General features: G+C 59.3%; 1 protein-coding gene across 1 annotated transcript; it reads left to right on the top strand.

The window, feature by feature from the left end:
• Positions 1-2,560: 2,560 nt before the first annotated feature.
• On the top strand, positions 2,561-14,287 carry CSPG5 (chondroitin sulfate proteoglycan 5; the record flags this gene model as incomplete). The annotated part of the gene is made up of 5 exons (XM_083879095.1): positions 2,561-2,624; positions 4,839-6,009; positions 8,971-9,159; positions 11,013-11,085; positions 13,559-14,287. 5 exons carry the CDS (start codon positions 2,561-2,563, stop codon positions 13,724-13,726), a joined length of 1,665 nt encoding a protein of 554 aa, XP_083735221.1. The 3' UTR covers positions 13,727-14,287.
• Between the last annotated feature and the right edge of the window lie 8,462 nt (positions 14,288-22,749).

Raw genomic sequence — 22,749 nt, 5'->3', positions numbered from 1 at the left:
GATGTGGGATACAGGATTTGGGATATGGGATGTGGGATTTGGGATATGGGATGCAGGATTTGGGATGTGAGATTTGGGATGTGGGATGCAGGATTTGGGATGCCCAGAGCAGGATTTGGGATTTGAGACACCCAGAGCAGGATTTGGGATGCTCAGAGCAGGATTTGGGATATGGGATGCAGGATTTGGGATGTGGGATGCCCAGAGCAGGGTTTGGGATGCCCAGAGCAGGATTTGGGATATGGGATGCAGGATTTGGGATGTGGGATGCGAGATTTGGGATGCCCAGTGCAGGATTTGGGATGCAGGATTTGGGATTTGGGATGCCCGGAGCAGGATTTGGGATACTCAGAGCAGGATTTGGGATGCCCAGAGCAGGATTTGGGATGCAGGATTTGGGATGTGGGATGCCCAGAGCAGGATTCGGGATGCCCAGAGCCGGATTTGGAATATGGGATACAGGATTTGGGATGCAGGGTTTGGGATGCTCAGAGCAGGATTTGGGATACAGGATTTGGGATGCCCAGAGCAGGATTTGGAACACCCAGGGCAGGATTTGGGATGCCCAGAGCAGGATTTGGGGTGCCCAGAGCAGGACGCCTGACACAGGGTGTGCAATCCCCTGTGTGATGAGGGATGCCGGTGTGGAGCACCATGACCGACACATCCCTGCCCTGCAGGTGGAGGTGTCCAAGGGCACTCGGTGACCTTGGGCAGCCTCGGGCAGGCGGGAGCCAGTGCTGGCAGCAGGGGGATGGATGAGGGATCGATCCATGCAGGGACAGCCCAGGAGGAGCCCCTCGCCCACGGGCAGGGCCGGGCTGAGCCCCCAGAGCCCCCCGGGTGTCCCCTGGTGCTGCCTCAGCACCGCCAGCACCTGCCGAGGTGGGGCCTGGGCCGGGGGTCTGGGCACATCCCCGCTGTTCTCCTCTGCCAGATTCCACTCTCCTCCATCCCAGCACCATCCCCGTTCCCATTCCTGGATCCCACTTTCCTCCATCCCATCCCATCCCATCCCATCCCATCCCATCCCATCCCATCCCATTCCCAATTCCTTCCTCCTCCATCCCAGCCTCATTCCTGGATCCCTTCCTCCTCCATCCCCATCCCATCCCATCCCGTCCCTATTCCTGGATCCATCCCATCCCCATTCCCATTCCCGATCCCACTTTCCTCCATCACATCCCACCCCATCCCATCCCCATCCCATCCCCAGCCCCATTCCCATCCCATCCCCATCCCATCCCCAGCCCCATTCCTGGATCCATCCCAGTCCCCATTCCCATTCCTAGACCCCGCTCTCCTCCATCCCATCCCCATTCCTGGAGCCCAGGTGGGGGTGAGGAGGGTCCAAACCAGCCCTGGGGGCTCTGCCTGGGGGGGCTGGGCCCTGGGTCGGTGTCCCCTGGGTGTCCCCTGGGGTGTCCCCAGGGTGTTGGGACAGCCTGGGGGTTCCCCCGCACCAACTGAGGGTCCTGGAGGGTCCCCAGTGTGGTTTGGGGGGTCAGAGAGGGATTCCGGCCCTGGGGGACTCCAGGTTCCCCCCAGTGCCAGGAATGAGGGACTTTCAAGGCAGGGGGTGCCGGGATGTGTCCCCTGTGTCCCCCCAGGGACAGGAGCGCAGGGATGTGTCCCCTGTGTCCCCCCAGGGACAGGAGTGCAGGGATGTGTCCCCTGGTGTCCCCCCAGGGATGGCAGGGCCGGGATGTGTCCCCTGTGTCCCCCCAGGGACAGGAGCGCAGGGATGTGTCCCCTGTGTCCCCCCAGGGACAGGAGTGCAGGGATGTGTCCCCTGGTGTCCCTCCCCCAGGATGGTGATGATGGAGGGTGTCCCCCCAATGCTGGGGGTGCCCAAATGTGTCCCCCGGTGTCCCCCCGGAGGAGACCCATGCTGGGGGTCCCAGGATGTGTCCCCCCAATGCTGGGGGGTGTCAAGATGTGTCCCCCCTTTGCCGGGGGCTCCCAGGGTGTGTCCCCTCCTATGCTGGGGTGCCCAGGCTGTGTCCCCCCAATGCTGGGGGTCCTGGGCTGTGTCCCCTCCTATGCTGGGGTGCCCAGGCTGTGTCCCCCCAATGCTGGGGGTCCTGGGCTGTGTCTCACCTATGCTGGGGGTCCCAGGGTGTGTCCCCTGCTGTCGGGCTGTGTCCCCTCCCATGCTGGGGGTCTTGGGGTGTGTCCCCCCTATGCTGGGTGTCCCAGGGTGTGTCACTCCAATGCCGGGGGGTCCCGGGGTGTGTCCCCCCCTATGCCGGGGGGTCCTGGGCTGTGTCCCCCAGTGTCCCCCTCCGGGGATGCGATGCCGGGGGGTCCCAGGGTGTGTCACTCCAATGCTGGGGGTCCCAGGGTGTGTCCCCCGGTGCTGGGGGGTCCTGGGCTGTGTCCCCCGGCTGTGCCCGCAGGATGCCGGGGGGGAGCCGTTCCCGTGCCCGGAGCCGCCGCCGCGTCCCCGGTCCCGCCCCCGCCGCCCGGCCCGGCCCCCCGGCTGGGCTCGGCTGGGCTCGGCTCGGCTCGGCTCGGCTCGGCTCGGCTGGGCTCGGAGCGGGGGTCCCTCGATGCCGCCATGGCCCCCCGAGCCCCCCGAGCCCCCCCAGCCCTGCTCCTGCTGCTGGCGACCCGAGCCCTCGGTGAGTACCGGGACACCGGGATGGGCACCGGGGGGGGCGGGCCCGGGGCTGGGGGGGATCCCCGGGCTGGGGAACGGGGGGGGGATCCCGGGGCCGGGGGGGGATCCCATTGCTGGGGCCGGATCCCACTGGGGGGCTGGACCCCATTGCCGGGGCTGGATCCCATTGCCGGGACTGCAGAGCCGGGGCTGGATCCCCTTGGGGGGCCGGACCCCATTGCCGGGGCCGGACCCCATTGCCGGGGCTGCAGAGCCGGGGGAAGGTGGATCCCCCTGGGCGGGGGTTGGATCCCATTGCGGGGGAAAGGGGGGGGGGGGGAGGGCGGTAGAGATCCCATTGCCGGGGCTGGAGCCCCTTTATGGGGAGGGGGGGGGAGCATCTGCAGGAGCCGGGGAAGGGCTGGATCTCCCTGCAGGGCGGGCGGGATCCCCTTGGAGGAAGGGCTGGACCCCCTTGCCTGGGGCTGGATCCCCTTGGAGGAAGGGCTGGATCCCCCTGCAGGGGGCTGGATCCCATTGCCGGGGGCTGGATCCCCTTGCTGGGGCTGGATCCCATTGCCGGGGGCTGGATCCCTTTGCCTGGGGCTGGATCCCCTTGGAGGAAGGGCTGGATCCCCTTGCAGGGCTGGACCCCCGGTGTGTGCAGGGGGAGCATCCGCAGCATCCAGGGAAGGGCTGGAGCCCCTTGCAGGAGGAACTGGATTCCCTTGCAGGGGCTGGATCCTCCCGGGATTACAGGGGGCACTGGCAGGAGCCGGCGGGGCTTGGATCCCCTTGGGAGGGGCCGGATTCCACTGCAGGGGGACTTAGATACCCTTGGAGAGGGGCTGGGTACCCTTGGAAAGGAGCTGGGTACCCTTGGAAAGGAGCTGGATACCCTTGGAGAGGGGCTGGATACCCTTGCGGGGAGCTGGGTCCTGTTGCAGGGGCGGGATCTGGTTCTGGGTTTGGGGTGCACCGGCAGCAACCGGGGGAGGGCTGGAGCTGCTTGTGGGGGGCTGGAGCCCGGTATGGGGTGAGCTGGATCCCAGTGGGGACGGCTGGAGCCTGGTGGGGAGGGCTGGAGCCCAGTGGGGGGGATGGATCCCCTTGCAGGGAGGGCTGAGCCCAGTGTGTACCTGGGGGATGTGCAGCAGGCAGGGAGGGCTGGATCCCAATGGGGAGGGCTGGATCCCCTTGCAGGGGGCTGGAGCCCAGCAGGGAGGGCTGGAGCCTGGTATGGGGAGGGCTGGATCCCACTGGGGAGGGCTGGATCCTGTTGTAGGGAAGGCTGGAGCCCCTTGCAGGGGGCTGGATCCCAGTGGGGAGGGCTGGAGCTTGGTGTGTACCTGGGGGATGTGCAGCAGACAGGGAGGGCTGAGCCCGGTATGGGGAGGGCTGGATCCGCTTGCAGGGGGCTGGATCCCGTTGTAGGGAGGGCTGAGCCCGGTGTGTACCAGGGGATGTGCAGCAGGCAGGGAGGGCTGGATCCCAGTATGGGGTGGGTTGGATCCCAGTGGGTACCTGGGGATGTGCAGCAGGCAGGGAGGGCTGGATCCCGTTGTAGGGAGGGCTGAGCCCGGTGTGTACCCGGGGATGTGCAGCAGGCAGGGAGGGCTGAGCCCCCAGGAAGGGGCCGGTTCCATTTTGGAGGGGCCGATCCCGGTGTGTGGAGCGGCGGCAGCTGCAGAGTCAGAGGGGGCAGAGACAGACGGATCCATGGGGCGGGGAGGGGGGGCTGGACCCCATTCCGGGGCCCTGGATCCCCTTGTGTGTGTGGAGTGCACTGACAGGAACCACAGAAGGGCTGGATCTGCCGGGGGGGCGGGGGCTGGATCCCCTTGGAGAGGGGGATGGATCCGTTTGGGGCAGGGCTGGATCCCCTTGCAGGGGGCTGGATCCCTTTGCAGGGGGATGGATCCCTTTGCAGGGGGCTGGATCCCTTTGGGACAGGGCTGTATCCCTTTGCAGGAGGCTGGATCCTCCTGAAGGGCAGCTGAGGGTGCAGGACCAGGGGGTGTCTGTGCTCAGGGGGGTCACAGAATTGGGTGTGGGGTCCTGTGGGGGTCACCCCATCAGTCCCAGGGAGGGACTCGAGGATTCCGGGTGCAGCCCCCCCAGTTCCCTGTCATGGAGGAGCAGTTGGGGACCTGTTGGACCCCCCCCAGGCTGTCACATCCTCCCAGGGGTGCGGGGGCACCTCTGACACCTCTTTCTCCCCTTTCCCTCCTTCCAGCATCAGCGTGGCCCCCCCAAAACTCCAGCGTTGGCGAGGGAAGAGCCTGGGAGGGCTCTTTGGAGAACAACCCCCCGAAATGGGACCTGGCGAGCGGAGACCCCCCAGGGGGGACACCCAACAACAGCAGCAGTGCCGGGGGGGCGACAGGAGCCCAGTTAGAGCCCCCCGGGGGGGACACGGCCACCACCGAGCCCTCGGCAGTGCCCGGGGAGGGCGAGGCCAGCGCTGTGCCCCCCAGAGCCGTGACCTGGCCCGGGGATGGGGGTACCCTGCCGGTGGCCCTGGGCAGCCCCGAGGAGCCGGGCAGCGGTGACCGAGCCACGGCGGCATCCCCGGGGGGCTTCGGGGGGCTCCCGGCCGCCCTGCCCAGCCCTCCCGGCCCCCAACTCGCCACCGACTCGGCCGAATCTGAGCTGCTGCTGACAGCCGGGGGCTCAGCCTCGCCTCAGAGCCCCGTGCTGGGCCAGCCCAGCCCTGCTGCGGGAGACTCGGGGGGTCCCTGGGCCGCCTCCTCCAGCCCAGCCCCAGCACAGGGAGCCCGCGGCTGGACCGACCTGACGTGGCTGCAGGAGCCCATCGCCGCCACCACCACCGGCCCGGACGAGCCCCCAGCAGAGCGGACGGGCTCGGAAATCATCGACGTGGATTATTACGAGCTGTTCGAGGGGCCCGAGGGACTGGGAGCTTTCCCCGGGCGCGGCCGGGGCTCAGAGCGGCGCCGGGAGCCCGAGGGGGCGGCCACGCCCTGGGCGCTCCACGAGCTCTACGACGACTTCACGCCTTTCGACGACGCCGATTTTTACCCCACCACCTCCTTCTACGCCGACGGGGATGAGGAGGACGAGCTGGAGGATGAGGAAGAAGAGGAGGAGGAAGATGGGGGGCTGGAGGATGAGAACGGCTCCCGGCCGTCCCCGTCTGCCGTGCCCGGCCCACGGGGGCCGCGACCCACCGGGCACCGCTCGGCCGCCCCTCCGCCTCCCCCCGGCCCACCCGGGGCTGCCCCCACGGCCTGGCCCCGGCCCGGGGAGAGGGACAACGGCTCCGAGTGCCGGAGCGGATACGTGAGGCACAACAGCTCCTGCCGCTCCCTCTGCGACCTCGTCCCCAGCTACTGCCACAACGGCGGCCAGTGTTACCTGGTGGAGAGCCACGGGGCCTTCTGCAGGTAAGGGATGGGCCCTGGGGGTGGGGGGGTGGGGGGGTCATTGCTGGGCTTACTCCAGTCCCTGCACCCATCTCTTTGCTCTCCTGCACTCCATCCCAGGGTTCTCCATCTCTTGCACCCATTCCGGGGTTCTCCTGCACCTCATCCCTGGGCTCACTCCATCCCCTGCACCCATCCTGGGCTCATCCCATTCCCTGCATCCATCACTGAGCTCACCATCTCCTGCACCCCATCCCAGGGCTCTCCATCTCCTGCACCCATGCCGGGGTTCTCCATCCCCTTCACCCCATCCCTGGGCTTACTCCATCCCCTGCACCCATCCCGGGGCTCTCCTGCACCTCATCCCAAGGCTTTCCTCATCCCCTGCACCCATCCCAGGGTTCTCCTGCACCCCATCCCAGGGTTCTCCATCATCTTCACCCCATCCCTGAACTCAGTATCCCCTGCACCCATCCCTGGGCTCTCCACTTCCTGCACCCATCCCGGAGTTCTCCATCCTCTGTACCCATCCTAGGGTTCTCCACCCCCTTCACCCCATCCCCAGTCTTTCCATCCCCTGCACCCATCCCCAGGTTCTCCATTCTCATGTGTCTCATTCCCAGTCCTTCCATCGCTTGCACACTCCCACTCCCAGTCTCTCCATACTCCAAGCATCCCATCCCTGGGCTCTTCATCCCCCTGTACCCCATCCCTGGGCTCTCCACCACCCATGAACCCTATTCCCAGTGTTTCCATCTCCTTGCGACCCATTCCTGGCATTTCCATCCCTTTCACCCCATTCCTAGTCTGTCCAGCCCCAAGTACCTCATCCCTGGGCTCTCCATTCCCTCTGCCCCATCCCTGGGCTCTCCATCCTCCTGGTCTGGCATTCCCAGTCCTTCCAATCCATTGTGTACCCCACTCCCCATCTCTGCATCCTCTGTGCATCATCCTTGGACTCTCCATGCACTCCCCTCCCAGTCTCTCCACCCTCCATGCACCTCATTCCTGGGCTCTCTATTCCCTCTGCCCCATCCCTGGGCTCTCCATCCTCCTGGCCTGGCATTCCCAGTCCTTCCATCCATTGTGTACCCCACTCCCCATCTCTGCATCCTCTGTGCACCCCGTCCTTGTACTCTCCATCTCCATGCACCCCGTCCTTGGACTCTCCATGCACTCCCCTCCCAGTCTCTCCACCCTCCATGCACCTCATTCCTGGGCTCCCCCTTCCCTCTGCTCCATCCCTGGGTTCTCCATCCTCCTGGCCTGGCATTCCCAGTCCTTCCATCCATTGTGTACCCCACTCCCCATCTCTGCATCCTCTGTGCACCCCATCCTTGGACTCTGCACTTCCCTTCCCAGTCTCTCCACCCTCCATCCATCCACCTCATTCCTGGGCTCCCCCTTCCCTCTGCTCAATCCCTGGGCTCTCCATCTTCCTGGCCTGGCATTCCCAGTCCTTCCAATCGACTGTGTACTGCACTCCTCATCTCTGCATCCTCTGTGCACCCCATCCTTGGACTCTCCATGCACTCCTTTCCCAGTCTCTCCATGCACCCCATTCCCAGTCTCTCCACCCTTGGACTCTCCATGCACCCCATTCCCAATCTCTCCACCCTCCATTCACCTCATTCCTGAGCTCTCCCTTCCCCTTACTCCATCCCTGGGCTCTCCATCCTTCCCATCCTTTTTCCATTCCATTCCAAGCCTTCCCATCCCCTCGTTACCCCATTTCCCGGGCTCTCCATCCCCCCTCACCCCACCCCGGTGCCCCTCCCCATCCCGGCGGGATTCAGGGGGTTTCCCTGCCCCCCGAGCGGCGGCTGGGCAGGAATTAGGTCAGGGCTGCACAGCCGAGAGGCTGCACTAATCGGCCCCGGCAGATTGAGCCCGGCAGGCGATGCCGCCTGTGCCGCACGCACCGGGATGTGCCTTGGGGCTGGCACCGAGCCTGCCTGCTCAGGGGGGGACAGGGGGGACACCCCTCCCTGCTCCCACCACCACTGGGAGCCACAGCACCATCTGGGACACCCCAATCCTTCAGCGTGTCCCCATCTCAGTCAGTGTCACCCCCTTGGGGACCCGCTTGTGCCACCCCCCTGTGACACCTGTAACCCCCCAGGTACAAACAGCACATCCCTGAGGGTGCTCTGCGGGGTGGGAGACACATTTTGGGGGGTGTTACCCCTGCCTTTAGAGGGGCAACACGTTGTGACGTGGGTGTGGATCCTCACAGGCAGCAGCAGCAGGTCAAACATGGAAAGCTCTTTATTTTCTGACTCCAATTCTACTTATAGACACTTTTTACAAAGAGCCCAGATTGGCCCAAGGAGGTCACAACCTCCTGACTCCACTGGTCACTGTGACCATCAGTCAAATTCTCTCTCAGAGAACAACTATGCAAAACACACAGATAAATTCTAAGAATACAATATTGTTTACATGAAGCAGCGTGAGGAAGCTGCTGCAAAGGTTCAAACACTTGAAAGCAAGAAAGTCAGGGGTGACGGGGGGGGGCACGTTTGGGGCATGGGGACACGTTTTGGGGACACATTTTGGGACAAGGGGACACATTTTGGGTGGGGACACATTTTGGGGCGGGAGGACACATTTTTTGGTGGGGGGCACATTTTGGGGCGTGGAGACACATTTTGGAGGGGACATATTTTGGGGCGTGGGGACACGTTTTAGGGTGTGAGGACATGTTTTGGGGTGTGGGGACACATTTTAGGGCGTGGAGACACGTTTTGGGGCGTGGGGACACATTTTGGGGTGTGGGGACACATTTTGGGTGGGGACACATTTTGGGGCGTGGGGACACATTTTGGGGCGTGGAGACACATTTTGGGGCGTGGGGGCACACATTTTGGAGGGTGACACATTTTGGGGCATGGGGACGCATTTTGGATGGTGACACATTTTAGGACGTGGGGACACATTTTGGGACATGTGACCCATCCCCTGACCACATCCCCCCGGCAGGTGCAACACGCAGGACTACACGTGGCACAAGGGCACCCGCTGCGAGTCCATCGTCACCGACTTCCAGGTCCTGTGCGTGGCCGTGGGCTCGGCCGCGCTGGTGGTGCTGCTGCTCTTCATGCTCACCGTCTTCTTCGCCAAGAAACTCTACCTGCTCAAGACTGAGAACAGCAAACTGCGCAAGACCAAGTGAGTCGTGTCCCGGACACGCCCCCAAAACGCCCTTGCCCCATCCTGGTTCCTTTTTGGTGTCACCAGGACCCCAAAATGCCCCTGACCCATCCTGGTCCTTTTTGGTGTCACTGAGACCCCAAAACGCCCCTGACCCATCCTGGTCCTTTTGGTGTCACTGAGACCCCAAAACGCCCCTGACCCATCCTGGTTCCTTTTTGGTGTCACTGGGCCCCCAAAACGCCCCTGACCCATCCTGGTTCCTTTTGGTGTCACCAGGACCCCAAAACGCCCCTGACCCATCCTGGTTCCTTTTTGGTGTCACCAGGACCCCAAAACGCCCCTGACCCATCCTGGTCCTTTTGGTGTCACCAGGACCCCAAAACGCCCCTGCCCCATCCTGGTCATTTTGGTGTCACTGGGCCCCCAAAACGCCCCTGACCCATCCTGGTCCTTTTTGGTGTCACTGGGCCCCCAAAACGCCCCTGACCCATCCTGGTCCTTTTGGTGTCACCGGGACCCCAAAACGCTCCTGCCCCAACTGGTCCTTTTGGTGTCACTGGGCCCCCAAAACGCCCCTGACCCATCCTGGTTCCTTTTGGTGTCACCGGGACCCCAAAACGCCCCTCCCCCAATTGGTCCTTTTGGTGTCACTGGGACCCCCAAACACCCCTGCCCCAACTGGTCCTTTTGGTGTCACCAGGACCCCAAAACGCCCCTGACCCATCCTGGTCCTTTTTGGTGTCACCAGGACCCCAAAACACCCCTGACCCATCCTGGTCCTTTTGGTGTCACTGGGCCCCCAAAACGCCCCTGCCCCATCCTGGTCATTTTTGGTGTCACCGGGACCCCACTGGGTGGGTGGGAAAAGCTTCTGGGGGTGGGAGATGTGGATGAGGCTTTAATCCCTTAAAGCTGCTCCTGACTGGCACCAGTTAATCTGCTCTGCTGGGAGCTGGGGACACCGGCTGTGCTGCCATCAGGGACAGGCCTGGGGGAGACAGGGAAGGGTTTGGGGTCATTTCCCCCTCCTCAGTTACTCCTGCCCAGCTCCTGGAGCAGAGAGGACAGAGCCTTCCCAGCCCGGTCCCTAATGAGCTGTTAATTAGTGTTTGGAAATGCCAAGTGTAATTAGTGGAGAAGCTCCGTGCCAGCTCCAGGGTCTCCCTCTCCAGCTCTGCCCTGGGCTGCCCTTCCTGCTCTCCTGCCCAGAGCCCAGATACCCCCAAAACCCCCAAAACCCCAGAGCTGGGGGCACCGAGCCCCCCAAAAATGTCACACTGGGGTCGTTTAGCCCCAACTCAATCCCTGGGGACATTTAGTCCCCAAACCTCCAGAGTTCAGGACATTTAAAACCTCCATCCCTGGCTATACTAAGTCCCCAAACCCCCCAGAGCTCCCCCAAATCCTCAGAGATGGGGAATAAAACCCCAAACCCCCAGAGTAGGGGAGATTTATCCCAATAAAACCCCAAACCCCCAGAGCAGGGGAGATTTATCCCAATAAAACCCCAAACCCCCAGAGCAGGGGAGATTTACCCCAATAAAACCCCAAACCCCCAAAGTAGGGAAGATTTACCCCAATAAAACCCCAGACCCCCAGAGCAGGGGAGATTTATCCCGATAAAACCCCAAACCCCCAGAGTTGGGGAGATTTATCCCAATAAACCCCCAGAGTAGGGGAGATTTACCCCCCCAACACCCTCAGATTTGCGGGTTTTTAGCCCAGACTTCCCTCCCTGGGGACATTTACCCCTCCAGATCTCCAGGGCTGGGACCGGTTACCCCCCACCCCAAACCAGGGTCACCCCAAAAGGTGGTCGGGGGCTGAGTGGGGGGTCCTGCTCTGACCCTCCTGTCCTGACCCCGCAGATACCGCACCCCGTCCGAGCTGCACAACGACAACTTCTCCCTGTCCACCATCGCCGAGGGCTCCCACCCAAACGTAAGGAGCTGTGTGGGGCACCCCCTGTCCCATCCCTGTCCCTCTGTCCGGTAACCTCTGTCCCCTCCCCTGTGCCACCCCCTGTGCCACCCCCTGTCCCATCCCTGTCCCTCTGTCTGGTAACCTCTGTCCCCTCCCCTGTGCCACCCCCTGTGCCACCCCCTGTCCCATCCCTGTCCCCTTGCCCGGTAACCTCCTGTGCCACCCCCTGTCCCATCCTTGTCTCTCTGCCCAGTAACCTCTGTCCCATCTCCTGTGCCACCCCCTGTCCCACCCCCTGTCCCATCCTTGTCCCTCTGCCCCCTCCCCTGTCCCATCCTTGTCCCATCCCTGTCCCTCTGCCTGGTAACCTCTGCCCCCTCCCCTGTGCCACCCCCTGTCCCCTCCTTGTCTCTCTGCCTGGTAACCTCTGCCCCCTCCCCTGTGTCACCCCCTGTCCCATCCCTGTCCCTCTGTCCGGTAACCTCTGCCCCTTCCCCTGTGCCACCCCCTGTCCCATCCTTGTCCCTCTGCCCCCTCCATGACCCCAGCACTGCCCTCCTGTCCCCATCCCACCACGGTCACAACTCTGTCCCCTCTCTGGTGGGTCCCCACTGACCTAAACCGGCCCTAGGCCGGGCAGGGGGTCAGTGTCACCTTTCTGTCCCTTCCCTGTCCCCTCCTGCCCATGTGGCTCCATCCATCCCGAGTTCCTGACACCTTTGGCTCAGTGTGGGGGGTCAGGGGTGGCTGTGCTGGATTTTTCTGGGCTGGGACAGCCAGGCCAGGTGGGCACTGACCCCTGGAAGGAGCCGAGGATAACTCCAGGTGCTGGAGGCTGGAACTGTCCAGGATTCCCCCTCCCAACCCTCTGTCTTTCGGCTCGGCACAGAGAGAAGCGAAGCCGGAGGAGGAACGTAGGTCCCTTTAGCCTTTTCCCACCCACGGCCGGTGTTTTCCCCGTCTTCTGATCGCCTTTAGCAGCCGTAGGAGGCTCCGGGGCCGCTGCCCAGAGGATGAAGCTCGGGATGAAGTCGGTGCCGCTCCCCGGGCTCTGACACATCCCTGGTCCCCTCTGGATGTGGAGGGTTGGATGGGTCAGCAATCAGCATCCCCAGCATCCTCCTCCGAGGATGAGGAGGGGACAGCAGGGTCAGCAACCCCCTGGGAAAGGGATTTCTGGGGATCCCACAGCGGTGGAACCGATGGCACCAGCTCTGGACTTGGCTGGGAGATGGAGAATCCTGTCCCTGTGTGATGCTGGGCCTGGGGCATCCCTGGGAGCACCGGGACCGGCCTGGCCCAGGGCAGGGAGATGCTCCAGCCCGGCCCCAGGAGATGCTCCAGCGGGAGGGGGAAGAGGCAAACCTGGCTTTGCCAGCGGCAAAGGGGGCACGGGCTGTACGCTGAGGAACCGCAATAAACCCGACCCCTCTGGCCTCCTGTTGTGGCCCCGGGAGTGGCTCATTGTCGTGGGGACCAGGAGGATGCGCCAGGCTGGGCTGGGAGAGGTGGGTGGGATGGCTGGGGGATGTGCCTGGGGCTGGTACAGGCTCTTAGGGCTGGTTTTGGGAGCCACAACACCCAAGGGTGGGGACAGCGAGGGGGTCGCACCTTGTCCTGTCCTCTGTGCCGCCATCCGTGCCGGGGAGGGACATTTGTCCCCTCCAGTGCTCCCTGCCAGGGCTCAGAGGGACATGGGCACCTGTAGAAACATCCGTGACTTACAGGGACAAGGGACTCTGCAAACCTGAGATATTCTAGAATATGTGGGTTTATTGCAAGGGTGGTGGGTAGAAAGGGCTTTGCCTTCAGGCACCAGCCTGGGCTGGAGGGAAGGGCCAGAGAGAGAAGGAGAGAGAGCAAAGAGGGTTTGGGCTGAGGAGAGGGGAGAGAGAGCAAGGGGCAGGGTCAGAGTGCAGGGGGAAGAGCAGGGAAAGGAGAGCGAGGTCCAGAGAGAGCGAGGTCCTGGTTCCAATCCATTCTATCTCCTTTTGTGATGAATATTCTAATTTACAGTGACCAACCAACACAAGACACAAAATCCTATAGAATCTCCACACAGCCTATAAGAACTACTACATCACCATGTGTTATATTTTAAACTCTAAAAACGACTCTTTAGACTTTTCTGTTTTGCTGCATTGACCTTTGGGTCCCTCAGGCAGCAGAAGGGGATTGTTCAATCCAAAGGGATTCTCCTTCAGCTGCCCAGGCTGTTGTTTTCAGGTTCTATAGTGACTAAACTCAGTATCCTACAACTCAAAGTGAGCTTCCATTTCTATTTCCATTACAGGTTTCATATTTTCAGAATCTTTTGCTAAACAATCATATTTATAAGGTTTCCTTGATTCATCTTTCCCAACAGGCGCCCACCCCCGGAGGGACATTTGTCCCCTCCAGTGTCTCTGCCAGGGCTCAGAGGGCCATGGGTGCCCACCCCAGGTCTCACCCCCGTCACAGCCCTGCCCTGACCCCCCTTCTCTCCCCACAGGACGATCCCAGCGCTCCCCACAAGCTGCAGGACTCGCTCAAATCCTGCCTCAAGGACGAGGAGCCGCCCTTCAACATCCACAACTCGACGTCGCCCAAGCACGAGGGCGGCAAAGGGGAGCAGCAGGACTTGGGGGAGCTGAACTGCCTCCAGAATAACCTGACGTGAGCGGCGGGGCAGGCACAGCTCTTTCCTCCCCTCATCCCTTCCTGTGGCATGCTTTTGGTGTGTTTTGTACAGAGGAAAACAAACAAAAAAAAATAATAATAATTCCCAGTGCTAATTCGGCCGTGTCTCGTGGGGGTGTTTGGTTCGTGCTCCGTGTTTCTTCTCGCTTGGGTTCGTTCTGCGTTGTGGTTTCTAAACTTTTGCCCGTCCCGCAACTGACTTTTTTTGTACTTTTTTGCCCCCACTACTTTTTTTGAAATACAGGTTAAAAAACGATAAAAAAGGAGGAAAACAAAAAACAAAAAACAAAAAAACAAAAAAAACAAAACAAAAAAAAAAAAAAAAAAAAAAAAAAAGGAAAAAAAATTAAGATCTTGAAATAAATAAACCTTTTTTTTTTAAAGTTAAGCCTCTTGCTGGTGCCTGTGATCTCCAGACAAAGTCATTTATGTCTCTCGACAGGGATTCAGGCCCTGCTTCTTCCACAGGGTCTCATTTGAGCCTCACCTGGGGGTGGTGGGTTATCACATCCCAGAGTTATCACATCCCAGGGTTATCACACCCCAGGGTTATCACACCCCAGGGTTATCACACCCCAGGGTTATCACACCCCAGAGTTATCACACCCCAGGGTTATCACACCCCAGGGTTATCACACCCCAGGGTTATCACACCCCAGGGTTATCACATCCCAGAGTTATCACATCCCAGGGTTATCACACCCCAGGGTTATCACACCCCAGGGTTATCACACCCAGGGTTATCACACCCCAGGGTTATCACACCCCAGGGTTATCACACCCCAGGGTTATCACACCCCAGAGTTATCACACCCCAGGGTTATCACATCCCAGGGTTATCACACCCCAGGGTTATCACACCCCAGGGTTATCACACACCAGGGTTATCACACCCCAGGGTTATCACACCCAGGGTTATCACACCCCGGGGTTATCACATCCCAGGGTTATCACATCCCAGGGTTGTCACATCCAGGGTTATCACACCCCAGGGTTATCACACCCCAGGGTTATCACACCCAGGGTTGTCACACCCCAGGGTTATCACACTCCAGGGTTATCACATCCCAGGGTTATCACACCCCAGGGTTATCACATCCCAGGGTTATCACACACCAGGGTTATCACACCCCAGGGTTATCACACCCCAGGGTTATCACATCCCAGGGTTATCACAACTCCAGGGTTATCACACCCCAGGGTTATCACATCCCAGGGTTATCACATCCCAGGGTTATCACACCCCAGGGTTATCACACCCATCCCAGGGTTATCACATCCCAGGGTTATCACACCCAGGGTTATCACACTCCAGGGTTATCACACTCCAGGGTTATCACACCCCAGGGTTATCACATCCCAGGGTTATCACACCCCAGGGTTATCACACCCCAGGGTTATCACACCCATCCCAGGGTTATCACATCCCAGGGTTATCACACCCAGGGTTATCACACTCCAGGGTTATCACACCCCAGGGTTATCACATCCCAGGGTTATCACAACTCCAGGGTTATCAGACCCCAGGGTTATCACACCCCAGGGTTATCACACTCCAGGGTTATCACACTCCAGGGTTATCACACTCCAGGGTTATCACAACTCCAGGGTTATCAGACCCCAGGGTTATCACACCCCAGGGTTATCACACCCATCCCAGGGTTATCACACTCCAGGGTTATCACAACTCCAGGGTTATCAGACCCCAGGGTTATCACACCCCAGGGTTATCACACCCATCCCAGGGTTATCACACTCCAGGGTTATCACAACTCCAGGGTTATCAGACCCCAGGGTTATCACACCCCAGGGTTATCACACCCATCCCAGGGTTATCACACCCATCCCAGGGTTATCACACTCCAGGGTTATCACACTCCAGGGTTATCACACTCCAGGGTTATCACAACTCCAGGGTTATCAGACCCCAGGGTTATCACACCCCAGGGTTATCACACCCATCCCAGGGTTATCACACCCCAGGGTTATCACACTCCAGGGTTATCACATCCCAGGGTTATCACACCCATCCCAGGGTTATCACACTCCAGGGTTATCACAACTCCAGGGTTATCACACCCATCCCAGGGTTATCACACTCCAGGGTTATCACATCCCAGGGTTATCACACCCATCCCAGGGTTATCACACCCATCCCAGGGTTATCACAACTCTAGGGTTATCACATCCCAGGGTTATCACACCCAGGGTTATCACATCCCAGGGTTATCACACCCATCCCAGGGTTATCACAACTCTAGGGTTATCACATCCCAGGGTTATCACACCCAGGGTTATCACATCCCAGGGTTATCACACCCATCCCAGGGTTATCACAACTCTAGGGTTATCACATCCCAGGGTTATCACATCCCAGGGTTATCACACTCCAGGGTTATCACACCCATCCCAGGGTTATCACACCCCAGGGTTATCACACTCCAGGGTTATCACACCCATCCCAGGGTTATCACACCCCAGGGTTATCACACCCCAGGGTTATCACACCCCGGGGTTATCACATCCCAGATCCCGGTTGGAGAAGAACAGGTGTCACTGTCCCAGTGGCTTTGGCAAGGTCAGGCTGGGCCTGTCACCATCCCCCTGGGATGGAGCACGGAGCAGGGATCTCCCCCAGGGAACCCCACACAGTCCCAGCACCCTCCCCTCCACAGGGATCTCTCCCAGGAAACCCCACACTCTCATCACTCTCCCCTCCACAGGGATCCTTCCCAGGGATCCCCACACTCCTCCCCACCCTCCACAGGGATCTCCCCCCAGGGAACCCCACACTCCTCTCCACAGGGATCTCTCCCCAGGAAATCCCACACTCCCACCACTCTCCCCTCCACAGGGATCTCTCCCAGGAAACCCCACACTCTCCCCACCCTCCCCTCCACAGGGATCCCTCCCAGGTAACCGCACCCTCCCCTCCACAGGGATCTCTCCCCAGGAAATCCCACACTCCCATCACACTTCCCTCCACAGTGATCTTCCCCAGGGAACCCCACTCTCCCCTCTGCAGGGATCCCTCCAAGGGAACCCCATACTCCCATCACTCTCCCCTCCACAGGGATCCCTCCCAGGGAACCCTACTCTCCCCTCCACAGGGATCTCTCCTCAGGGATCCCCACACTTCCCTCTACAGGGGTCGCCCCCCACGGAACCCCACACACTCCCACCACACTCTCCCCACCCTCCCCTCCGGCCGTGGCTTTGTCTTCTTTCCAGCAGGAACCGATTTCTTCTGGAGCTGGATTCCCCCAGGAGCCAGCACCCCAAGTTCCCTGGGAGAGAGGACACAAGGCCATGAATCACACACAGTATAAGGTGTATAAGCCACAGGTAAAACCCCAGGACAGGTAAAACCATGGATGGAGCTCCAGGACAGGTAAAGCCATGGATAAAGCTCTAGGACAGGTAAAGCCATGGATAAAGCTCCAGGACAGGTAAAGCCATGGATAAAGCTCTAGGACAGGTAAAGGCATGGATGGAGCTCCAGGACAGGTAAAGCCATGGATAAAGCTCCAGGACAGATAAAGGCATGGATGGAGCTCCAGTACAGGTAAAGGCATGGATAAAGCTCCAGGACAGGTAAAGCCATGGATAAAATTCCAGGACAGGTAAAGCCTTGGATAAAGCTCCAGGACAGGTAAAGCCATGGATAAAGCTGCAGGACAGGTAAAACCATGGATAGAGCCCTAGGACAGGTAAAACCATGGATAGAGCTCCAGGACAGGTAAAACCATGGATAAAGCACTGAGGACACAGCAATAAAAAGGGTGGGACATGGGGAGAGGGGTGTCCTGGCAGAGCAGGAGGCGACAGAGCAGAGAGGAGATGCTGATCCCTGAGGAAACCCAGGAAAGGCAGGATGGCCTGGCATGGGCAGAGGCTGGGCATGAACTTCCCATGGGAGGGAAAGGGAGCTGGAGTGGGATGAGCATCACTGTGATGGGAGGGGATCTGTGTTGTGCAGGAGGAGAAGAAATGGCTGTGTGAGGATGGGGATGTCAGAGGGGATTGGGAACCCGAGAAGGATGTAGCCTTGTGGGTGAGGCAGGGCAGAGGAGGGAAGAGCCCCTCCACCATGGGTGGTGTCACTGTGCAGGTGACACTGGCACAGCCCCTCCACCATTGATGGTGTCACTGTGCAGGTGACACTGGCACAGCCCCTCCACCAGGGGTGGTGTCACTCTACAGGTGACACTGGCACAGCCCCTCCACCAGGGGTGGTGTCACTGTGCAGGTGACACTGGCACATCCCCCCCACCACTGATGGTGTCACTGTGCAGGTGACACTGGCACATCCCCCCCACCACTGATGGTGTCACAGTGCAGGTGACACTGGCACATCCCCCCCACCACTGATGGTGTCACTGTGCAGGTGACACTGGCACAGCACATTGGGGACAGTGTGACCATGGAGCTGAGGGTGACATGGCACAGCCCCCCAGCCCTGGCACAGCCCCCCAGCCCTGGCACAGCCCATCCATCCTGGACCTGCCGTAGCTCCACAAGAGGTGCCCAATTCCCTCACCACCCATTTCTGTCCCTCCCAAGAAGCCCAAGGTGGGCAGTGCTGGGACTGTCCCCTCTGCAAAGCCGGGTGGTGGCTCCTCAGGCCAAGCCATGACCCAGAGAGGAGTCCTGGATCCAGGAGCCACCTTCAGCTGCAGCCACTCCCCCCATGGGCTGTAGGGACTCACTGGGATCCAGGACAGACAGGCTGACAAGGATTTAAGCAGGTTTAAGGATGCTCATGCACAGGTTGGGAGCGCTGGGAGATTGATCCCCCTGCTCTGGGGTATTTCACTGACCCCATCACTCCTCCCGGGGCTGTTCCCACCCCATCAGACCCTACTCACCTTCCTGGTGGTGTCCTGGTTCCCAGGGGAAGGCACAGAGTTCCTGCCTGGCTGCACCCCTGGCTGCTCCTGCGCTCTGTGTTCCTCGCTGTGCCTCCTCCCTGTGCTTCCCCCAGCCCAGCCCTGCACTCTCATCCCCTCTGCCTTCCCCAGAGGGGTTTGGAGGGATGGACAGGCTTATCCCAGGGCTCCTGGTCATTCCTGCTCAGACACAGGCGCCGTGCCCCACGCCCTGAGCCCATTTCACGGCCCTGCAGAGGAATTTGCCTCCCAGCCAAGCCAAGCAGCACACGGACTTTACCCACAGGCCTGATGCAGAAAGGCCAGAGAGTTATTAAATTTCAATGCTTGGTTGGTTTGCTGGGAAGGGAGGCAGCCCATTGTGGGCAGCAGGGGCTGGCAGGGGATGCGGGAAGGGAGCTGGCACCGCCAGCAGGGCTCTCCTCCCCTCTCCTCTCCCCTCTTTTCTCTCGCAGACACAAAACAGGATTAGAGCCACGACCCCGAGACAAGGAGCCTTTCTTCCCTTGACAAGCTCCGGCTGCCTGAGACAAAATATCCGGAGTGGGGATTCATGGGGCGAGTCCTGATTCACCAGCCCAGGCCCAATTCACCAGCCCAGGGTCCTGATTTACCAGCCAAGAGTCCACATCCATCAACCAAGAGTCCACACTCATGGTCTGAGTCCAGATCCAGCAGCTGAGAGTCTCCATCACTGGCTGAGTGAAGATTCAATGGCCAAAAGTCCCAACTCACCAACCAAATCTTGATTTCCCAACCAAGTGTCCCAATTCCCTGCACAGGAACTGCTCAGGAGCAGGAAGGGCTGGAGAAGGAGGTGGCAGCAGCTCAGTGGTCTCTGTCGGTCCCACACACCCCAAATTTTGCTCAAACCTCATCACAGGATGCTGCTCCTGAAGATTGTAATCCTTGGGATTACAGGTCTCTCTGTCCCTCTCTGAGGTGTGTCCCTTGTCCCCTTCCAGACACCTCTGAGGACATTTTCCTGCCTGAGGGCTGGCCCCACACTCCTTCCCTTGGAGGATTATTTGGAAGATGAGGATGAGGCAGGTTGTGTCCCTTCCCTTGGAGGATTATTTGGGAGATGAAGCAGGCTGTGCCCCCTTCCCTTGGAGGAATATTTGGAACATGACCAGGCTGTGTCCCTTCCCTTGGAGGATTATTTGGAAGATGAGACAGTCCCTTTCCTTGTTTGGTGCTTTTGTCCCCCACCTTCCATCAGGGCACAGCCAGGCTCTGTCTCTGCTCACACACAGCCACAGTGGCCAGAGGGATCCCACCCTTCTGTCCCACCTCCAGCTCCCAGGGGAAAGAGGATCAGCCTTGAGGAACATTCCCAAACCCTTGGAGCAGCTCTGCTGGCCCCAGCACAGGAATGTTGTGTGGTGAACCCAGAGAGGCTTCCCAGTGAGCCAAAGGTTTGGGAAGGGACATGTCCTGACTCTGAGAAGCTCCTGGTGACATCTGGTGTTCCCAGCAGTGCTGGGCTGCCTCCTGCCTGGGAGAAGCCCCTAACTGGTATTTGTGCAGCCAGAAAGCACCAGGATCCAAATCTTTACTCTGGGAAATACCAATTACTCCATTACTGCCAGCCTGGCCTGTAACAGGGAGCGATTCCAGTATTAAACTGACTCTGTGCTGGATTTAGAGAGAGGAGAAAAGCAAAAATCCTCTTAACGTGGTGAGCTGTAAAAACACCCAGTGTGGGAATGAGGAGCTGGGCATGTGCCTGGTGACACCATTGAGGGGACAACTCCTCTCCTGTGTGTCACCTCTGTCACTGGTGCCACTGGGAGAGGGACAGGGCCAGCACCCAGCACCACAAACTGCTCTGGGACAGAAAAGCAGGAGGAAAACTGGCCAAGGCTGAGCTTGGAGCAGCCAAACTCACACCCCTCACTGAGGGATGTGGGAAAAAAGGGGAAAATAAAGACAAGGGATCCAAATCTTTACTGCTGGGAAATACCAATTACTCCATTACTGCCAGCCTGGCCTGTAACAGGGAGCGATTCCAGTATTAAACTGACTCTGTGCTGGATTTAAGGAGAAGAGAAAAGCAAAAATCCTCTTAACGTGGTGAGCTGTAAAAACACCCAGTGTGGGAATGAGGAGCTGGGCATGGGCCTGGTGACACCAGTGAGGGCTGGAACAGTCACTGGTGCCACTGGGAGAGGGACAGGGCCAGCACCCAGCACCACAAACTGCTCTGGGACAGAAAAGCAGGAGGAAAACTGGCTGAGGCTGAGCTTGGAGCAGCCAAACTCACACCCCTCACCGAGAGATGTGGGAGAAAAGGGGAAAATAAAAACAAGGAACGCTGAGTTTGGAGAAGAGTGAAGCAGGATCTGGTGGGAGGGAGGAAGGTTTGAAAGTGAAAGGAGTTAAGGAAACTGGAGAGACTTCAAAGGAAGGCTGTGAGCAGCACACACAGGAGCCATCCCAATAGGAAACGTAGCAGGAACCAGCCTGGCTACACCACAAGCTCTTCGCTGACCTCAGGCTGGAGAAAAAAAGGTTTATGGGAAGTGGGAACTAGGTCAGATTACTAAGGACAGTTACAAGGGCAGCATAAGCATGTGGGGAGACACCAGAAAGGCCAAATTGAGATGGAAATAGGGAGGGATCATTAAGGAGAAGAAGAAAAAGCAGGAGGAGAATGAGAAAGGGAGCGTTGGTCTGGACCCAGGGAAGGAGGAAGGCGGCTGGCAAAGGAGGCTGGGAATTCAATGGGATCACTGGCTTGTTTTAAAACCTTTTAAAATCCCCCCAGCTTTTAGGGGTGCCAAGTGCCAGCAGATGCCCACCACAGCAATGAGGTGCTGTGCTGCCACCGAGAGAGCAGCCACGGCAAAATGGGAATAATTAAACAGCACAGGAATATGGGAAATTAAATGGGAATATTAAACAGGCTGCTCCCCACTCTCACAACCTCAGAAAACCTTAGAAAACCAGTTAAAGCCACCTTAAGGGTGTTTGGGAGCAACCAGTTAAAGGTTAAAGCCACCTGAGAGTTCTTTGGCAGCACAAGGGATGCCTGAGGGTTTATAAGATTTTGGGGCACATCATGTAAGGAAAGATGGAAACCGTAGGAGAAAGTTCAGGAGAAGCAAGAAGAGAAATCCAGGAGAGAGTGGTGGGCAGTGGGAAGAACTGGAGAGCCAGAGAAGAGTGTCTGAAAGATTCTACAGCTCCTGACAGGAGGGGACAGCCAGGAAAATCAGGTTCTGCTCCCAGGGAACAGGGACAGGAGGAGAGGGAACGGCCTCAGGCTGGGCCAGGGGAGGATCTGGGTGGAAATTGGGAAAAATTCCTTCCCCAAAAGGGTTGTCCAGCCCTGGCACTCCATGGAATGCCCATCTCTGGAGGGTTCCTAGGCTGAGCCCTCTGTGGGTGCCATCAGCACCAGTTGGCACAAGGGACCCACCTCTAAACCCACAAGATGTTGCAGGAAAAAAAATAAAAGGAGCCCCTGAAACTTCATTTTCCCTCCAGGGAACAGGGACAGGAGGAGAGGGAATGGCCTCAGGCTGGGCCAGGGGAGCCTCAGGGGGGAAATTGGGAAAATTCCTTCCCCAAAAGGGTTTTCCAGCCCTGGCACAGCTGCCCAGAGAAGCTGTGGCTGCCCCTGGATCCCTGGCCCATCAAGGCCAGGCTGGATGAGGCTTGGAGCAACTTGGGATAATGGAAAGTGTCCCCAAAATGGGATGAACTTTAAGGTCCCTTCCCACCCAACCCACCCCAGAGCTCAGTGATTCAACCTCTTTATGCAATTCACATCTATTAAAGGAATCTGGAGCCATCCTGCAGGAGCACCCAGGAGTCTCCATCACCTTTTGCTGGGAGCTACAAAAAAATGCAGCGTGAAAAATGCAGCTCCTGGTGTCAGAGCTGAGAATTTCACAGGGAGGCAAGAGACGGCAGATGGGACAATCTGCTGGGCTGGGGAGCACTGAGGAGCAGTGAGACAACACTGCCTGCCACGGCAGACAAGGCCACTCAAACCTGGTGGGGTTTTTTAGGAAAAAAAAAAAAAAAAAAAAAAAAAAAAGAGATTTCAGGAAGGATTTGGGAGAAAATGCAGAGATTTTTTGTGGCTTCCAAACTCCAGCTCTGC

The sequence above is a fragment of the Zosterops lateralis genome (genome assembly GCF_965231275.1).
Source record: "Zosterops lateralis genome assembly, chromosome: 1".
Taxonomy (NCBI): Eukaryota; Metazoa; Chordata; class Aves; order Passeriformes; family Zosteropidae; genus Zosterops; species Zosterops lateralis.
The sequence above is the reverse complement of the archived record's forward strand: the minus strand, read 5'-3'. Positions and strand labels throughout refer to the sequence as shown.